Genomic DNA, 18,164 nt, shown 5'->3' on the forward strand with positions numbered 1-18,164 from the left:
GATGCAGAGATTGCAGTGAGCCAAGATAGTACCACTGCACTCCAGCCTGGGTGATAGAGCAAGACTTTGTCTCAAAACAAACAAACAAACAAAAACAAAAAAAAAACACTCAAATCATGGGATTGAGTGTTCAATCATTCAATCAATTTTTATTGAATGCCTACTACATGCTAGGTACTTAGGGATATAACAGGAAATAAGACATATGTGATTCTACCTTAATGAAACTTAGAAGAAGGAATATACTTATGGTATAGTGAAAGAAACATATTTATTAGAAATCAAACATAAAAAGCATAAAAAGTGTTGAAGAGTGCTCTAAAAGAACAGAAGTTTCTGTGAATCATTTACTTTATTTATTTATTTATTTATTTATTTTGAGACAGAGTTTTGCTCTGTCACCCAGGCTGGAGTGCAGTGGCGTGATCTCAGCTCACTGCAACCTCCGCCTCCCAGGTTCAAGCGATTCTCCTGCCTCAGCCTCCCAAGTAGCTGGGATTACAGGCACCCGCCACCATGCCGGGCTTATTTTTGTATTTTTAGTAGACACGGGGTTTTACTATGTTGGCCAGGCTGGTCTTGAACTCCTGATGTCAGGTGATCTGCCTGCCTCAGCCTCCCAAAGTGCTGGGATTACAGGCGTGAGCCACTGCACCCAGCCCGGAATCATCTACTTTAGATTGAGGCATCTGAGAAGCGCTCAAAGGACATTTCAGTGGAGAACCATGGGTGTGAAGGAGGGAGTCACACGGAGACTGGGAAGGGACGGACCTTTGTAGGACAGACGGCAACACGTGCAAAGCTTGTGCTGGGAGGTGAAGGGAGAACAACTCTCTGGAGGAAGCAAAGAAGGGGAGATTTAGTTAGAGCAGACAGCCAGGATCAGAGCATGCAGGGTCTGATAATTTATTTCCAAGTTATTCTGAAATCAAAGAGAAGCAGGCTTTTAAGCTAAGAATGTAGCACATCGGCTGGCATAGAATAAGAGTTCAAAAAAAGTGTAAGCTCCCTTCCCTATCCTGAAACAACCAAAGTAAATAAAAATGGCCCCTGTTTTGAATTATTTATTTATTTTTGCTTTCAAACTGTTTTCTTAAAAAAAAAAAAAAGATTATAGAGTAGTGAGTGGGGGCGGGGGGGGGGTAAGGGGTGGAATACTCAAAACATGTTCAAAATCAAACGAGCCAGAAACTCCTAGCTGGAAATTTTCTCTCTAGATCTCTGCAGGAATCAGTGGAACCATGAGAGACAGAGTCGAAAGCAGCAGAGCCTGGAATTATTTCTCTAAGCAAGACCCAGACGCCAGGCAGGTAGTGAAATTGCTCCTGCCCCACCTCCATCCCTGCTGCCTATCTGAGAACAGAGTCTGCCAACCCCTCCTGACGAGAGACTGACCCCTCATGGCCACTGCAGGCTGGAAGCCATAAGCTTAAACCACTTCGATACCATGAAAGCAAAATGTATGGTTGGCAAAAAGCAAAAACAAAAACAAAAACAAAAAAAACTGGTTACTGGCGAGTGCAGAACCACAGTCTGGGTCGATGACAAATTATCCAGCATGAATCTTGGTGTGACTTAGGCCCTTCTTAGTCCTCTAAAATTCATCACATTTTGTTTATTCGTTCACTACCCACTTACAGTAGATGCCAAAAAATATATATAACAAGACTAGACATATAAATTTAAAATTAGGACTAAAGAAAGATAATCTAGAATAAGAGGTAAAAGCAGAACAGAGCAGGATGGAAGGTAGAATAAAGATATACAGGCCAGAAGACCAGTTACTAAACTGGATTTGAGAACATGGCGGTGAGTTCCCTGGTGGCCAAGTCAAAAAGGGCAGTTGGAGATGTTCTCATGGTCCACAAAAAGAAACACACTTAACTTTGCAGAACAAGCACTGTCCTGCCGTGTGACCTCAGATAAGTGATTTAACCTACTTAGACTCAGCTGCCTCAATGCCAAAAAGTTAGTGAAAACTATTGAATGTTTAGGTAAAAAGTTGTAATAAAAAACAAGAATGGGAAAGGATTCCCTATTTAAAATGGTGTTGGGAAAACTGGCTAGCCATATGCAGAAAACTGAAACTGGGCCCCTTCCTTACACCTGATACAAAAATTAACTCAAGATTGATTAAAGTCTTAAATGTTAGACCTAAAACCATAAAAACCCAAGAAGAAAACCTAGGCAATACCATTCAGGACATAGGCACGGGCAAAGGCTTCATGACTGAAACACCAAAAGCAATGGCAACAAAAGCCAAAATTGACAAATGGGATCTAATTAAACTAAAGAGCTTCTGCACAGCAAAACAAACTATCATCAGAGTGAACAGGCAACTTACAGAATGGGAGAAAAGTTCTGCAATCTATCCATCGGGCTAATATCCAGAATCCACAAGGAACTTAAACATATTTACAAGAAAAAAACAACCCCATCCAAAAGTGGCCGGAGGATATGAACAGACACTTCTCAAAAGAAGACATTTATGTGGCCAACAAACATGTGAAGAAAAGCTCATCATCACTGGTCATTAGAGAAATGCAAATCATTCTCAGAGTGCTCAGAGAGGGCATGTTCCCTGGGTCTTGGTGGATTTAGAGGTCAAGGGACCATTTCTGGAAGCTCACTGTGTGCCAGGGCAGCTTATATCAGAGCTCCGCTCTTTTTCTTTTTTTTTTTTTTTTTAAGACAGAGTCTCACTGTTGCCCAGGCTGGAGTGCAGTGGCACCATTTCGGCTCACTGCAACCTCCACCTCCCGGGTCCAAGAGATTCTCCTGCCTCAGCCTCCTGAGTAGCTGGGACTACAGGCATGCACCACCACCACACCTGGCTAATTTTTGTATTTTTAGTAGAGACGGGGTTTCACCATGTTAGCAAGGCTGGTCTCGAACTCCTGACCTCAGGTGATCCACCTGCCTTGGCCTCTGAAAGTGCTGAGATTATAGGCATGAGCCACTGCGCTTGGCCAGATATCTGCTCTGGAAGACCCCCCAGGCTGGAAGGCACTGCCACAAGCAGACAGTATGGCGAGGGTCCCTATGGCCACCTGGCAGGCAAGGTGGATTCTGGAGGGAGGTGGCCTGGGAGCAGGCTGAGGATAGGGTGAGGGCATTCGAGCAGCAGAGTGTCTGCATGACCGGGCATAACTGGAGGGACAGTAAATGACTCTTGTGTGAGAGGATGAGGGAGGGGTGAGAGGGGCTGACTACCCCCAGGACTTGAGGTGCAGTGAGACTCCTTAGCTTTATCCAGACTCATGGGAGCCATGGAGGTTTGAGGCAGAGGCGTGGGCTGCTGGGAGAGTGAGGACTCACCATCCAGAGAGGAAGGTGAAGCTTTCAACTCTAAATGCCGTTTTATTTTCGTTTTTTTTTTTTTTTTTTTGAGACGGAGTTTCACTCTTATTGCCCAGGCTGTAGTGTGATAGCACGAGCTCGGCTCACTTCAACCTCCACCTCCTGCGTTCAGGCGATTGTCCTGGCTCAGCCTCCTGAGTAGCTGGGATTACAGGTGCCTGCCACGATGCCCAGCTAATTTTTTGTATTTTTAGTAGAGACAGGGTTTCACTGTGCTGGCCAGGCTGGTCTCGAACTCCTGACCTCAAGTGATCTGCCCGCTTCGGCCTCCCAAAGTGCTGGGATTACAGGCGTGAGCCACTGTGCCTGGCCCTTTTTAATGTTTTATATAGATGGGGTCTTGCTATGTTGCCCAGGCTGGTCTCAAACTCCTGGACTCAGATCTGCCCACCTCGGCCTCCTGAAGTGTTGGGATTACAGGCGTGAGCCACCACACCCGGCCCGGCCACTGGGAGGTTTCTAAGGGACTAACTCGGCCTCTTCACTTGCTATAGATTTACTGAGATTTTCTTCTGGAGTGCATTTTGGAAGCGTGCACAGCCGCGTGCTTGCTTCTTCTGAGTTATCTGGCGTGCTGCTGTGCAGTTGTCCGTGGCGTCTGCTTAGCGAAGTGCCCTCGTTCTTTCACGATTCTGGCTTCTGAGTCTTCTCTCTTTCTCCCTGGTCAGTCTAGCTAAGCTGCTCAAGTGTGTTGACCCTTCCCGAGCAGCCTTTGGTGGACGCCTTTCCCTCTGGCTGCAGCACTGGAAAGTGGCGGCCCTGGGCATGGTGCCGAGGCCCAGGCTCCATTCCCAGTACTCCCGGGTCCCCAGCCCCAGCCTACCTTGCTCCGGGACATCCGGAAGAGAAAGAGGATGGCCAGGTAGACGGGATAGACAACCACGCTGGACACCAGGCCAACAGCGACTGTGTTGATGCTCAGCGGGCTCAGCCTGGACACACGCCCCGTGCTGTGTGGAGGAGAGAAGGCCACACAGGTGAGGCTGAGGGGCAGGAAGGGCTGGGCAGGAAGAGGCTGTCCCGACCCCTATGGCACCCACCTGTAGGCAGAGTCGCCAACAGCCCCGTACCACACGGCGTTGGCGCCCAGGAAGAGGCAGATGAGGAGAACGCAGCAGGTGGCCCTCTGCATGTGAGTGAAACGGCTACGAGGCGGCCGGTCCCATATGGAGAGCCAGATGTGCTTGTCAAAGAAGCCGCGCTGCAGCTTAGCCACCAGCAGGCGCCGGAAGCGCAACAGGGCTGCGTCGCCTAGAAGGCAGGGAGGGCCGCACTGCAGGAGGCCATGGGGCAGGACCACCCTGCCCAACCTCCCACGGAGTGGCAACATGGAGCGAGGCCTTACTCACGGCCAGCACCTCCTTCTCCACCGGGCCCCCGTTGGCCTCCGTCTCCACCGAAAGCCAGTCATTGACAAGGAAGAAGGCGCTGCGTGCCGTCTGCAGGTTCCTGACGATGATGTGCTGCAGGAACCAGGCAGGGCTGAGCCCTGCAGAGGCGCGGGAGGGAGGTCAGGCTCACAGGGCGCCCCAATGCGGGGGCAGAGGGGCAGGGCTTGGCAGGGTCCGCACAGACCTTTGTTGTCGTGCCACACTCGGATCTTCCACACGCTACCCAGGCTGTGCGGAGTGGCGATCCAGAAGATGTCCAGGCTGTTGCGGTGGAAGGCTCTGTCGCCGTCCAGGTGCCGGTGGCCGCTCTGGCTGTCCACCCCATACAGCATGATGCCCACGTGGGCCGTGGTACCTGGAGGGCAAGAGGGAGGGGTGGGAGGCTCGGTCTGCTGCCCAACACGTGTGGCATCCCAGGCAAGTCATCTCAGCTTTGGCCTCCGCGCACTCAAGGAGTCACACAGGCAGTCCCGGCTTTGCGCGGCTCTGCCATACACGAGGAGCTGCGGTTACTGCAATTTGTCCAATAAACAGCAGGACCTCAAGGACACGATTAAGTTACATGGAAAGAACTGTAACTTGTGACATGCAAACATGGCTGCACACGCCTCAGTCCACACCACAACCAGTGACCCGCACTGCACACCTGTCCACGCCTCAGTCACGCCACAACCAGTGACCCGCACCACACACCCGTCCCTCAGTTCATGCACAGACTGCAAAGCGTGAAGCTGTGTCACCTCCTCTCCCAGTGACAGACCCAGGTGACAGTATTTTTTTTCTTTTTTTTTTGAGATGGAGTCTTGCTGTGTCACCCAGGCTGGAGTGCAGTGGCGCAATCTCAGCTCACTGCAAGCTCCGCCTCCCGGGTTCACGCCATTCTCCTGCCTCAGTCTCCCGAGGAGCTGGGACTACAGGCGCCTGCCACCACGCTGGGCTAATTTTTTTGTATTTTTTAGTAGAGACAGAGTTTCACCGTTAGCCAGGATGGTCTCGATCTCCTGACCCCGTGATTTGCCTGCCTCGGCCTCCCAAAGTGCTCGGATTACAGGTGTGAGCCACCGCGCCCAGTCGACAGTTTTTAAAAGTAGGTAATCAAAAGAAAGAACTGGGCAATGAAGATGAAAGCAGCACGGAGATAAAAAATGGGAACACGGCCAGGTGTGGTGGCTCACACCTGTCATCCCAGCACTCTGGCAGGCCGAGGCAGGCGGATCACCTGAGGTCAGGAGTTCGCCTGGCCGACATGGTGAAAAATTAACTGGGTGTGGTGGCGTGCACCTGTACTCCCAGCTACTCAGGAAAATCGCTTAAGGGGAATCGCTTAAACCCAGGAGCTGGAAGTTGCTGTGAGCCAAGATCACGTCATTGCACTCCAGCCTGGGCAACAGAGCGAGACTCCGTCTCCAAAAAAAAAAAACGAAAACAAAAAGGGAATGCCAGAAGGGCAATTCCAATGAAAGGAAAATGGAGGTATTGAAGAAACAGCCACGGGGAGGGTGCTGGCGCCTCTGTCTGAGAGACGAGCTATGCAGTCAGGATCGCGGGTGGATGCACGGTCTCCCACAGTGGTAGCGATGCTCACGTCACTTGTGGGGCCACGCTACTGTGCAGAACATGGGCTGCCCACCCTGACTGACTGGCACCTACTTCCAGCTAGGAGCTGTCCTAGTCCTCAGGGATAGTGAGTGCTCACGGGGTCATTCCCAGGATGAACACACGAGCCCTTCACACAGCACTGCAAAAACTGCCTTGTTCTGACACCTGCGACGAGACTCACTCCCAGAGGGTGCAACCAGCACAGCCAGTGAGAGCAGGGGAGGCCCTGCCACCCCACTGCGCCCCTCACCTGAGCCACGGCCCCAGCCTGTCTTGACGAGGATCTCGTACTTGAAGCGGCCCCGCTGCCCACAGAAGGGGATGGCGCGGCCCCGGCTGGCATCCAACTGGTCCAGCTTGTGCACGATGGCGGCCATGACCATGTAGGTCACCAGGCACACAGCACATGTCAGCATGACGATGTAGTTTACATCCGCTGTCGGCTCCTGTGAGGACACAGCCGCCAGGCCCAGGAGGTCACGTGCAAGCTGTGCCTTCTCAGGATAGAGCCGAGCCCACCCAGGCCCTCCTCAACTCTGCAGAGGCTCCCAGGAGCACAGGGTCACTCACAGGAAAGACAAAGCGGACATGGCTTGGGGGCACGAAGAGGCTGGCGCTGAAGGCGGCGAGGTGGCGGGTGAGGCAGACGGCCTGGCAGGGCGAGGTCTCCTCCAGGGGCAGCAGCGCCTCTGTCCGCCACACCACGTCCTCCTCGCTGAAGTACTGGCACAGGGACGTGTACAGGCCCACGGACACCTCCAGCGCCGACCAGCGGAAGTGGCTGGAGAGGTTCAGATGGTAACTCCCCGCTGGGTCTCTGGTCCTGGGCAGGGAAGGGGCAGTGGACGTGAGCCCAGGCTCCGCCAGGTTGGATGTCAGAGTCCCAGAGCCCATACCCGGTCCAGTTCCCTCGCTGCCTGCCGTCCCCATAGGGCCAGTAACCCAGGCAATGATGCCCTGCCCTGCCCTGCCAGGCCGGCCCGCAGAGCTCACCCCGGGGAAATGAAGAAGGTGTAGGGCCGGTGGTTGGCACCCTGGAGTGACTCTGGGCGGATCCTCCTGCTAGCCGAGCAGTTGTGCTCATTGGGCCGGGGCTCCGAGTGCAGATAGACTGCCAGGTAGGGCTCGGGTTCCTCAGACAGGTAGCGGTCTGGGGCAGAACGCGCAGGTCACACGCCTGCCAGGAAGCTCAACCACCCGGGGGACACCCATGATGGCCCTCCTGAGCCCACCCTCTGCCACGGGCCTGAAAGGCCATAGGAGCCTCTGCACCAGAGCTGGCACCTGCTTCTCCGTGGCCCCCAGCTCCTCTCCGGCCAGGCCCCCAGCAGCCCATGAAACAGAAAGCAAATTTCACCAGAGACACCCATGGAAGCCCTACGAGAAACGCCTTCCCCCCAAGAACAAGGCCAGGGGGCCGCGTGTGCCCCACCCGCTGCACGCACCGTCCAGCAGCGTATAGTTGAGCTGCAGATGCAGCACGGCCGCAGGGTTGCTGCTATCCAGGGTGACCACAGCACCGACGGAGGCCTGGGGCTGGACCACAACGGAGTTGGCAGAGCTGTGGTGGCCCCGGGCAACCCAGTCCGAGTTGTTGGGCACCTTCACGGTGATGGCGCACTCTGAGGCCAGCCGCTCGATGGGGATCTGGGCGCCGGCTTGTGTCTGGAACGCCATCGAGGCCACCTTGGTGGAGACGGTGTAGTTGCTGATATAGCCAAAGGGAAAGGGATTGGAGTCCACCAGAAAGATGAGCTGCACCACGTCACTGAAGTTGGCCAGGGCCCCGCTGAAAGCCTCGGGGATGGAGAAGTGGCAGCCAGGCCCTGGGGTGCAGCCATAGCACAGCAGGCTCTGCGGGTCCGAGCGCTTGCCCTGGGCCACGATCTCCTCGCCCGTCAGCGTCAGGGGCTCCTCGTTGAGCACGCGGGAGCGCATGAGGATGCGCATGAGGGCAGAGGTCAGGTTGTAGGCCTGGGACGCCACCATCCGCGATGGTGACTCGGCTCCCAGCTCTCGGCTCCCAGCTCTGAGGGCTGTGGTGCCCGCACATCTGAGCTGGCCAGGTGGATGAGGTCTCCTGCAGACAGGCGTGAGGTCAGTGCAGAGACAGGGAGGCAGAGGGAGGGTGGGGGCAGGCAAAAAAGGGGAGCCGGAGGGTGGGGGCTGGGAGAAAGGGGGAACCTGAGGGGGCAGAGAGCGAGGTGCAGGCAGAAGGAAGGGGGAAGCTGGAGAGAGAGTGGTGGAGGGGGAGGGGGAAGGGGATGGGGATGGGGACGAAGATGAGGGGAATGATGGGGAGAGGGAGGAAAAAGGAAGGAAAAGGGTAGAGAAAAGAGAAAGGGGAGAAGAAGAGGAGCAGGTGGAAAGGGAGGGGAAGGGGGATAACGGGGATAAGGGAGGGGAAGGGGGATAAGGGAGGGGAAGGGGGATAAGGGGAATAAGGAAGATGAGGGGAATGGACAAAAGGACGGGGAGGATCGGGGGGAAATGGAGAAAAGGGGAGAGAGACGGAGAAAAGGGATGGTAATAGGGAAGGGGGAGGGGGAGGAGAATGGGAATTGGGGGAGGGGGATAAGGACCGGAATTGGGGGAGGGAGATAAGGATGGGAATTGGGGGAGCGGGATGAGGATGGGAATTGGGGGAGGGGGATGAGGATGGGAATTGGGGAAGGGGAGGGGGACGAAGATGGGATGGGGCAAAGGCGAGGCAGTTGTGGGGAGGAGGGAGGCAGAGGAAAGGGCGGCATGGGGCGGACGGGCCACGTGGGGCGGACGGGTGGCGTGGGGCACAGGCCGCGGCACCTGTGATGTTGAGGATGCTGTCTCCGATGGCGGTGGGCGTCATGGTGCCCACGGTGGTCTCTGCCTGCAGGATGCGCATCATGGCCTCAGCTTGTGCAGCATCTGCTTCAGGCACGAGCGGCATACGAGCTCCCTGCTGGGCCCCTGTGTGGAGCCAGCAGTGTCCAGCCCCGCTCCTGGCCCACTCCTTGCACACGCCCTCCTCTCTACACAGGTCCTCACCTGGCTCCCACCCCCAGCCCTGCAGCTGGAGAGCCCACTTGACTGGACCCCCATAGCCTCCTCACTAAGCATTTTCTGTGGCTCTGCATGACCCAGGGCCTCCACCTGGGGAACACGTGATGCAGCCCACCGACCACACAAGGCACCTCTTCACATGAGAGGAGGAGGAGAAGGGGAGAGAGGAGAGGGGAGTGGAGAAAAGGGGGGAGAGGAGAGGGAAGGGGAGAGAAGGGGGAGAGGAGAGGGAAGGGGAGAGAAGGGGGAGAGGAGAGGGAAGGGGGAGAGGAGAGGGGAGGGGAGAGAAGGGGGAGAGGAGAGGGGAGGGGAGAGGAGAGGGGAGGGGAGAGAAGGGGGAGAGGAGAGGGGAGGGGAGAGAAGGGGGAGAGGAGAGGGGAGGGGAGAGAAGGGGGAGAGGAGAGGGGAGGGGAGAGAAGGGGGAGAGGAGAGGGGAGGGGAGAGAAGGGGGAGAGGAGAGGGGAGGGGAGAGAAGGGGGAGAGGAGAGGGGAGGGGAGAGAAGGGGGAGAGGAGAGGGGAGGGGAGAGAAGGGGGAGAGGAGAGGGGAGGGGAGAGAAGGGGGAGAGGAGAGGGGAGGGGAGAGGAGGGGGGAGAGGAGAGGGGAGGGGAGAGGAGGGGGGAGAGGAGAGGGGAGGGGAGAGGAGAGGGGAGAGGAGAGGGGAGGGGAGGGGAGAGAAGGGGGAGAAGGGAGGGAAGGGGGAGAGGGGAGGGGAGAGAAGGGGGAGAGGGGAGGGGAGAGAAGGGGGAGAGGGGAGGGGAGAGAAGGGGGAGAGGGGAGGGGAGAGAAGGGGGAGAGGAGAGGGGAGGGGAGAGAAGGGGGAGAGGGGAGGGGAGAGAAGGGGGAGAGAAGGGGGAGAGGGGAGGGGAGAGAAAGGGGGAGGGGAGAGAAGGGGGAGAGGGGAGGGGAGAGAAAGGGGGAGGGGAGAGAAAGGGGGAGGGGAGAGGGGAGGGGGAGAGGGGAGGGGGAGAGGGGAGGGGAGAGAAGGGGGGAGGGGAGAGGGGAGGGGAGAGAACGGGGGAGGGGAGAGGGGAGGGGAGAGAAGGAGTGAGAAGGGGAGAGGGGAGGGGAGAGAAGGGGAGAGGGGAGGGGAGAGAAGGGGAGAGGGGAGGGGAGAGAAGGGGAGAGAGGGGAGGGGAGAGAAGGGGGAGAAAGGGGAGGGAAGAGGAGGGGAGGGGAAGAGGGGAAAGAGGGGAGGGATGAGGAGGGGAGGGGAAGAGGGGAGGGAAGAGGGGAGGGAAAGGGGAGGGATGAAGAGGGGAGGGAAAGAGGGGAGGGATGAGGAGGGGAGGGAAAGAGGGGAGGGATGAGGAGGGGAGGGGAAGAGGAGAGGGAAGAGGAGGGGAGGGGAAGAGGAGAGGGAAGAGGAGGGGAGGAGAAGAGGAGGGGAGGAGAAGAGGAGGGGAGGAGAAGAGGAGGGTAGGGAAAGAGGAGGGGAGGGGAGGAGGGTAGGGAAAGAGGAGGGGAGGGGAGGAGGGTAGGGAAAGAGGAGGGGAGGGGAGGAGGGTAGGGAAAGAGGAGGGGAGGGGAGGAGGGTAGGGAAAGAGGAGGGGAGGGGAGGGGAGGGGAGGAGGGGAGAGAAGGTGAGGAGAGGACGGGAGAGAAGGGGAGGAGAGGAGGGGGGATGGGAGGAGGGAGGAGGGGAGGAGGGAGGAGGGGAGGAGGGAGGAGGGGAGGAGGGAGGAGGGGAGGAGGGAGGAGGCGAGGAGGGGGATGGGAGGAGGGAGGATGGGAGAGGGGAGGAGGGGGATGGGAGGAGGGGGGAGGGGAGGAGGAAGGAGGGGAGGAGAGGATGGCAGATAGGAGGAGGGAAGGAGACCATGCACTGGGCCAGCGCAGCAGCGATCTGCTGGATGTCATCCACAGTGTGGACCCGCAGGGACACCAGAGTCTCTGTGATGTTCTTGCGTTATCTGGGCTCGGCGCTGCCGCTCGTGCTTGGGCTCTGCCGCCACTTCCAGGGCCTGCTCGTACTGGGGCAGGCAGGGGGCACAGCAAGCTGTCAGCAGGGCAGGAGGCCAGCAGATGTCCACAACTCCCGGGGTGCAGTTACGTGCTAGATGCTGTGTGATGTGGGCACTGACCCGCAACACTGAGCTGTTTCTTCATGGGCAAAACAGGGTAAGCACATGGGCCCTCCTGGGCGGGGGCTGCATTGTGGAAAGCAGACGCCGGAGAGGGCCCGGTGGGTGTGGCTGCTGGGAGCGGAAGGTCGGGGTGCTGCTTCAGGTTCACTGGGATTTATCTCTGGGGCCCGGGATGAGCCCTCCGCAAAGCTCCAGGCAGGGGTACAGGTCTTGGTCCCCAGCACGCATGCAGCAGATGTGAGGTCCCCTCCCAGGCTGCACTCACCTCGTTCAGCACGGTGACCAGGGCCAGCGAGTACTCAATGACATGCTGGGGATTGGCCTGCCGCAGCAGCCCCAGGAGCACACTAGTGGTGAGCCCGTGCAGCCAGACTGTGAGCCCCGTTGCGCTGCCGTTGGGCTCTGGGAGGGTGATGGCCAGAGACCTACGAGCAGAGGGGGGTGGTGAGCAGGTGGCAGTCTCGGGGGCGCCCTCCCATGGCCTGGCTCACCTGTTGAGGGCGACCACAGCGGCTCCCAGTTGGTCCTGCACCACCACGGCCAGGCCCACCTCGAAGTGTGGCCTGAAACCCGGGGGCAGCACTGCTTCGTAGCTGGAGAGGCTGCCCTTGTAGACAAACAGAACTCCTCGCAGTGGCCCTGGCGACAGCGCCGCAGCAGCAGGGCGTACACCAGCGGGGCACCAGCATCCTCCGCGTCATGCCAGCCTGAGGGACGGTCCCCACAGCATCACGGGAGGGCTCCACGACGTCAGAGTCGGGGGATCCCGCTGCTCCCCCCACGCAGGCCTGCACTCACCCATGCATTCGAAGTGCACCTTGGTGGTGAGGGCGTGCACAGCGCCCAGTGGGAAGAGGCGGCAAGAGCCCCCCAGCGGCGGGCGGTTGGGGGACAGGCGGATGGAGGCGCAGCCCTCCTCCTCGCCAGAGCGGCCCAGCACCGTGAGCGTGAAGGTGTATCCCTCGCCGTCCCGCAGCACGCCCCGCCGCAGCACCAGTCGCATGCCTGCGCTGCCCGTGGATGTGGTGGTCTCATCCAGCACCAGCGTCTTGTTGCTGAACGTACGTGCAGCCCACCGCTGCAGGCAGAAGGGATGGTGAGGGGGCGCAACCCTCTGCCCTGTCAGCCCCACTTCTGCCTGCAGGCCCCGTCCCCTCGGCCATGGGACCCATCCCCAGCCCGCCCACACCCTGCTCAACACTCACCCCTTGCTTGGAGCCGCTGCTGCAATTGAGGCAGCGGTCCTCCAGGTACACGTAGGAGCTGCGGCTCACTTCGTACACGGCCTGCGCCTTGCAGGACACACACTCCAAGGACACACTGGGCACCCGGCCACTCCGGATCAGCACCTGGCGTGGGAGTGGGCTTACCTCCAACACAGGTCTATTCGGCCTGCTGGAAGGTCTGGGGGACCCGTGGAGGATGCTGCTCCCAAACTCCAGGTTTCCCAGGGGCCTGGCCACTGCCGGTGAGCTCACCCCCTCCCAGGATACTCATCCGGTTTGCCACCTTCCAACTTGGGCGGCGGAAGGGCATACACAGGGCAGAGGACACTGGGGTGTGTGTTCTGGTGTACTGCACCCAGCTGGACCCTGGCAGGAGGCAGGCAATGCTCACTGAGGGCCCCTGGGGGGATGCGTGTGGGAACAGACGTATGTGTGGGTGCGAGGACCGCAGTTGCCACGTAGGCCTGACTCACAGACTCCTGCAGCCCTTAGCCAGGGCCTGGGTCAGGAGGCTGAGCCGGGATGGAACCTGCTCCCACACCCTCCCCTCAGACGACCCCTCTGGGCAGACCCCCAATCAGGCCAGCTGAGGAAAGCAGGGACTGGGGAACAGACACCCACTCTGGGGCACCAGCAGGCCCCACCAGACAGCAGCAGGAGCAGCCACCACGGGCTCAGGGTCACCAAGCCTCCTGGCCAGTCCAGAGAGGGGAGCGTGAGGGTGAGAACCAGCCCACCACATCCAGCAACAGGGACATGGGCTGGGGACAGTGGCTGCCTCTGGGGTGGGAAGGGGCTCTTCCTCACTGTTGGTATCGCTGGGGGACTGTGTAGCTTTTGTCACTAGAGCATATGTGGCTTGAAGACTGTACATGGAACTGTGGCAGGTTTGGAAGGAAGCAAAGCTGAAGCAGGCTGTCGTGTTACATAGAATTTGCAACAGAAACAGAGAGGGAGGGGCGCGCAGCCTCCACCAGCACTAAAACACGGGAAACAGTAGATGAGCAGGGAGGCTGGGCTGTCCAAGGCAAGTGGCCGAGGGGCGGGCGGCACCCACCGTCTGGTTGGTGGCCTCCTCCTTGCGGCCGGCCTTCCACACGGTGAGGCTGAAGGTGTACTCCACGCCAGCCGCCAGCCGCCAGCCGCTCCCGTGGAATGGTGACCGTGCTGCTCCCGCGGGGCCCAAAGTTCAGCGCACACCCACCAGCCTCCCTCTGCAGGCCGAGAACAAGGGGCGACGTGGCCTGAGAACCCCATCCAGTTTTAAAGCAGAGCCCGGCCCAGGAGACAGTGCGGGAGACCCCCTCCCCATGCTGGGACGGGGCCCACCAGGCACTGAGGACAGGCCAGCCCTGGTGGCAAGCTGGGTGTTCTCTGGGCTCATGGGTGTGGACGGGTGAGGGGCAGGGATGACGGCCCTGCCACGCACTGACCTGTGTCGAAGCCACACAGGCCCAGTGGAAACTGAGCGGCGTCCGGTCGCCGTCCTCCAGGTTGGGGTCGTAGGACTCGCTCTCATCCAGCACCAGGTCCTGTGTGTCTGACCACACGCGGTATGAGCCACCCTCAGTGATGGGCACCAGGCGCTCGGGGGCCACCGTCACATTGGCCTGGATGCTCCGTGCCAGTGGCGTGTCCCCAAATGACACGACAAACACAAAGCAGTAGTGCCCCACAGGCAGCGCCAACCGCGGCAGCACCAGGTGAGGCCGGCTCACATCCACGCCGGGCAGGGCCACACGCGCCGGGCGCCCCGGCCGCTGGCAGCTGGCGGTGCGGTATACCTCCCAGCGGTACTCAGTCTGGTAGGTGACGCAGTCGCGCAGCTCAACGTGGGCATCCAGGTAGTTGCGCTGTGATCGCCGCATCAGCACCTGCAGGGGCAGGACCACGTCCACCTCCGGCTCCCGGCAGGCCAGCACCTGGACGGTCACCGTGGCCTGCGCCACGAAGAAGCTCACCAGGTTGGAGGCGTTCACCTGCACGCGGTAGTCCCCAGGCCTCAGGTAGGAGTGCTCAGCCCTGGGCTCATCTGTGTCCTGCCCTGGGGACCCATCCCCAAAGTCCCAGTGGTAGGCCACGCGCCGGGGGCTGGGGCTGGTGGCGGCCTCAAACTGCGCCGAGCTGTTGGTGAAGCAGGGGCCACTCCGCAGGGCCACATACTGGACAGCATCCTGAACCTCCAGCACCAGCGTGCGGTTCTCACTGCCCAGGGCGTTGAAGGCGCGCACCTGGATCTCCAACAGCCTCGCGGCCACGGGCGTGTAGGTGACGTCGCGGCCTGACAGGATGACCAGCGAGTCGCCCTGGACCTTCTGCAGTGAGAAGTACCAGGCGTCGGCGACCCAAGAGCCGCGCTGCACGCGGGCTGTGAAGTTCCTCTCAGTGCCCGTGGCGATGCCAGGCTCGCAGCAGTTGGGCACCTGCAGCCCGCTCACGGCCTCCAGCACCACGATGCGCACCTGCGCCTGGGCCCAGCTCACGTGGTTTTTGCCCTGCACGCTCACCACGTGGTCTCCGACGCGGGGGAAGCTGTGGGAGAAAACGGGGCCTGGGGAGCACCTCGGGGCTGGCCCCGCCGACCTGCAGGCGGAAGGTGACAGCTGAGCCGGCAGCCAGCAGGATCTGAAAATGGACAAGCTGCCCGGGCGCCACCACCTTGCTGCTGGCCCACAGCACCAGGCCCACGATGGGCTCCTCCACCGTGAGGTTGTACGTGGCTGAGACCCAGCTGACTGCGTTGGAGGCATTGAGCCGGATGGAAAAGGTGCCAGCATCCGGGAAGACCATGGTGACATGAGAGCCACGCTTGCTGCTTCTGCCGGGCACAGCCCAGCACCAGCTCACATTGGTGCCCGTGGCCAGCTGCCCCCAAAAGGGCACAGAGGACCCGGCCGCCACGAAGCTGCCTCCCGGCTCGCTGGCCCTGATGCTGAGGCCACTCACAGGCACCTGCACATCCACTTACACAGTGGCGTTGGCTGAGCCCAGCGGGTTCCCTGCCGTCATGGTGACCAAGTGCAGGCCGGGTGTGGGGAAGCTGTGGGTGGTAAATGACTCGGGGGTCTCCCAGCTCAGCCCCTCCTCCAAGGACCAAGTGTATACGACACCACTGCCACCAGCCAGCTCGGCACTGAGGGTGACGCTTGTGTTGACGGCAGCTGGGTTCGGGGAGGCGGCCACCATCAGCCACCCCACAGGCTCCACGAAGTCCACGGTGCAGTTGTCCCAGGCACTGCCCAGCATGTTGGTGGCCCGCAGCTGCACATGGTAGGTGCTGGCCTCAAGCGCGGTGAGCGAGAAGCCTTTGCCGCTGCCGGCCAGGGCCGGGCCCCTGTCCCTCCAGGCAGTCCAGCTGTAGGATATGTTGGTGCCGTCCCTGACCACGGCCTGCAGCTGTACCGTGTGGTTGGTGGGGAAGTAGCGGCCACCGCCCACCACCTGCAGCCCCTCTATGAGCTGCAGGACATAGACGAAGATGCTGTCCTGGGTGGAGCCCACCTCGTTCTCAGCCGTGACGATGATATTGAAGGTGCCAACGGAGCGGAAGGTGTAAAGAGATGGTAGGAACCCCAGGGATGGGCGTGCAGCGGTCACAGAGCACCCAGGAATAGCGCACATCACTGCCGGCCTCCAGCGAGGTGCTGAAGCTCACGCTCCCATTCAGGGGCACCACTGTGCGGCTGGCATTGACGACGAGCCCCCACACGCGCCGCCTCACCGTCACATTGAGCCAGGCCTCGCTGCGGCTCACCTCATTCCAGCCGGCCACCCTAACGGTGAAGTCACCTGTGCTGTTGTAAGCGTGGGTGACCTCCGGACCCTCGAGCCGCCCACCATCCCCCAGATCCCACAGGTAGCTAGCTGGCGGGGCGCCCACGGCCCACAGCAGAGAACAGGTAGGGCTGCTGCAGCTCCAGCCCAAGGGAGCCACTGACCTTGATGCTGGTGACCAGCACGGGCTCCTGCACCTCCACCAGGGCTGAGTCATTGGCAGCGGAGATGTTGTTGGACGCGGTGACTGTCACAAGATAGGAGCCTGGGTCTCGGTAGATGAACGTCACCTCAGGGCCCCCGGCACGGGCGGGGGCGGCTTCCTCAGTGCCAAAGTCCCAGGTATAGCGGTAGGGGAACGGGGGCCAGGCACATGCCACCAGCCGGGCCTCGTCCCCAAGCTGCACAAACTGCCTCTCTGGCTGCAGGGTGACGTTGCCCACCTCTGGCTCCACGCAGATGCTGGTGAAGTAATGCGCCCTGTTCACGCGGCTGGACAGCACCAGCGCCAGGGGGAACGTGCCACTCCGCGTGAAGTTGTGCGTCACCGTCGGGCACCCCCGCACGGTCGTGTTGGAGGAGCCATCCCCAAAGGTCCAATCGAAGAGGTAGTGGGCCGGGTTCCCGGTGACGTAGGCCGTGAGCCGCGCGTCAGGCTGCGTGGGGATGCAGGCGGTGGGCTCGACGCGCAGCACCTCCAGGACGAAGACCAGCACGTGCAGGCTCCGGGCCAGGTGGCCGGCGGGGCTGGTCGCACCCACGGTCACTGTGCAGTTCTGTGCCCGCAGGTACACATGCTCCACTGTGGCCTCCGGGCCCGACGGCACGGTGCCGTCCCCCATCTCGAAGGTCCACGTGATGTTGTCGCCCGTCTGCACCGCGGCGCTGACCACCACGGGGGCGCCCTGCTCCACGGCCAGGCTCATGTCCACGCTGAGCCCGCGGAGCTCCTCAAAGACGCGCACATCCGCCTGGGCCGCCGCACCGCTCACCGTGTTGTTGACCTCCAGGCGCACGTGGTAGGTGCCCCTCGAGGCATAGGTGTGGTTGGCAGCCGGATGGCTCTGGGTCAGGACAGGGGAGCCGTCCCCGAAGTCCAACGTGTAAAGAACACCCCCAGGCGAGGGCAGCGGGTGCGGGTAGAAGGTGATGGGCCGGCCGGCCACCAGGACGCCATCACTCACACCCACAGCCATGGAGGGCAGGGAGGCGCGCACGCTCACAGGCACCTGCTGCGTCCGGTTCTCAAAGGGATTAGATGCCAGCACGGTCAGGACGTACTCACCTGTGGGGACAGGCCCAAGTGGGGCAGCCGCGGCACCCCCACCTGCTCCCCACCTGCTCGGCAGAAGCCCCCCCCCGCCTGAGGAGCCCGGGGTGAACGGCTGCACCTGCGGCCCAGCCTTAAGGGTCCCAGGCTCCCAAGCCACGTGCGGGACGGAGCACAGGTGCAGCAGCACTGAGGGCTGCCTGGTGAGGACGGCACCGCCTCCAAGTGCAGCTGCACTCGGGGCAGCAGAGCAGCAAGAGCCAGGCCGGGGGGGGAGGGCAGTTCAGGGGGCCCAGCTTCCCTGTCCACTGCCCCCACGCCTGGCCTCTCCCTCACCCCAGTAGGGGCCTAAGCCATCAGCCCAGGTGAGGTCACAGTGAGGGCTGTTGGGGAGGAAGCGGGGCAGCTTGACTGGG

The 18,164-nt window shown here is 60.4% G+C and overlaps 1 protein-coding gene across 1 annotated transcript in view; it reads right to left on the minus strand.

Annotated features, from left to right (window-relative positions):
* Window positions 1-469: 469 nt before the first annotated feature.
* Window positions 470-18,164, minus strand: part of LOC115933066 (polycystin-1-like) — a 41,087-nt gene continuing 23,392 nt past the window's right edge. Inside the window, 24 exon segments of the mRNA XM_055365730.2 lie at window positions 470-4,310; window positions 4,401-4,611; window positions 4,706-4,849; window positions 4,936-5,106; window positions 6,601-6,796; window positions 6,921-7,173; window positions 7,344-7,500; window positions 7,796-8,366; window positions 8,369-8,430; window positions 9,156-9,245; window positions 9,248-9,299; window positions 11,211-11,300; window positions 11,302-11,364; window positions 11,744-11,903; window positions 11,970-12,094; window positions 12,097-12,185; window positions 12,277-12,556; window positions 12,684-12,827; window positions 13,762-13,842; window positions 13,844-13,918; window positions 14,138-15,259; window positions 15,261-16,259; window positions 16,261-16,572; window positions 16,574-17,763. Of these exon segments, the coding sequence (XP_055221705.1) occupies window positions 4,043-4,310; window positions 4,401-4,611; window positions 4,706-4,849; window positions 4,936-5,106; window positions 6,601-6,796; window positions 6,921-7,173; window positions 7,344-7,500; window positions 7,796-8,366; window positions 8,369-8,430; window positions 9,156-9,245; window positions 9,248-9,299; window positions 11,211-11,300; window positions 11,302-11,364; window positions 11,744-11,903; window positions 11,970-12,094; window positions 12,097-12,185; window positions 12,277-12,556; window positions 12,684-12,827; window positions 13,762-13,842; window positions 13,844-13,918; window positions 14,138-15,259; window positions 15,261-16,259; window positions 16,261-16,572; window positions 16,574-17,763 (6,905 nt within the window). The 3' untranslated portion in view covers window positions 470-4,042.

Source organism: Gorilla gorilla, chromosome 18 (genome assembly GCF_029281585.2).
Source record: "Gorilla gorilla gorilla isolate KB3781 chromosome 18, NHGRI_mGorGor1-v2.1_pri, whole genome shotgun sequence".
In the NCBI taxonomy this organism is placed as follows: domain Eukaryota; kingdom Metazoa; phylum Chordata; class Mammalia; order Primates; family Hominidae; genus Gorilla; species Gorilla gorilla.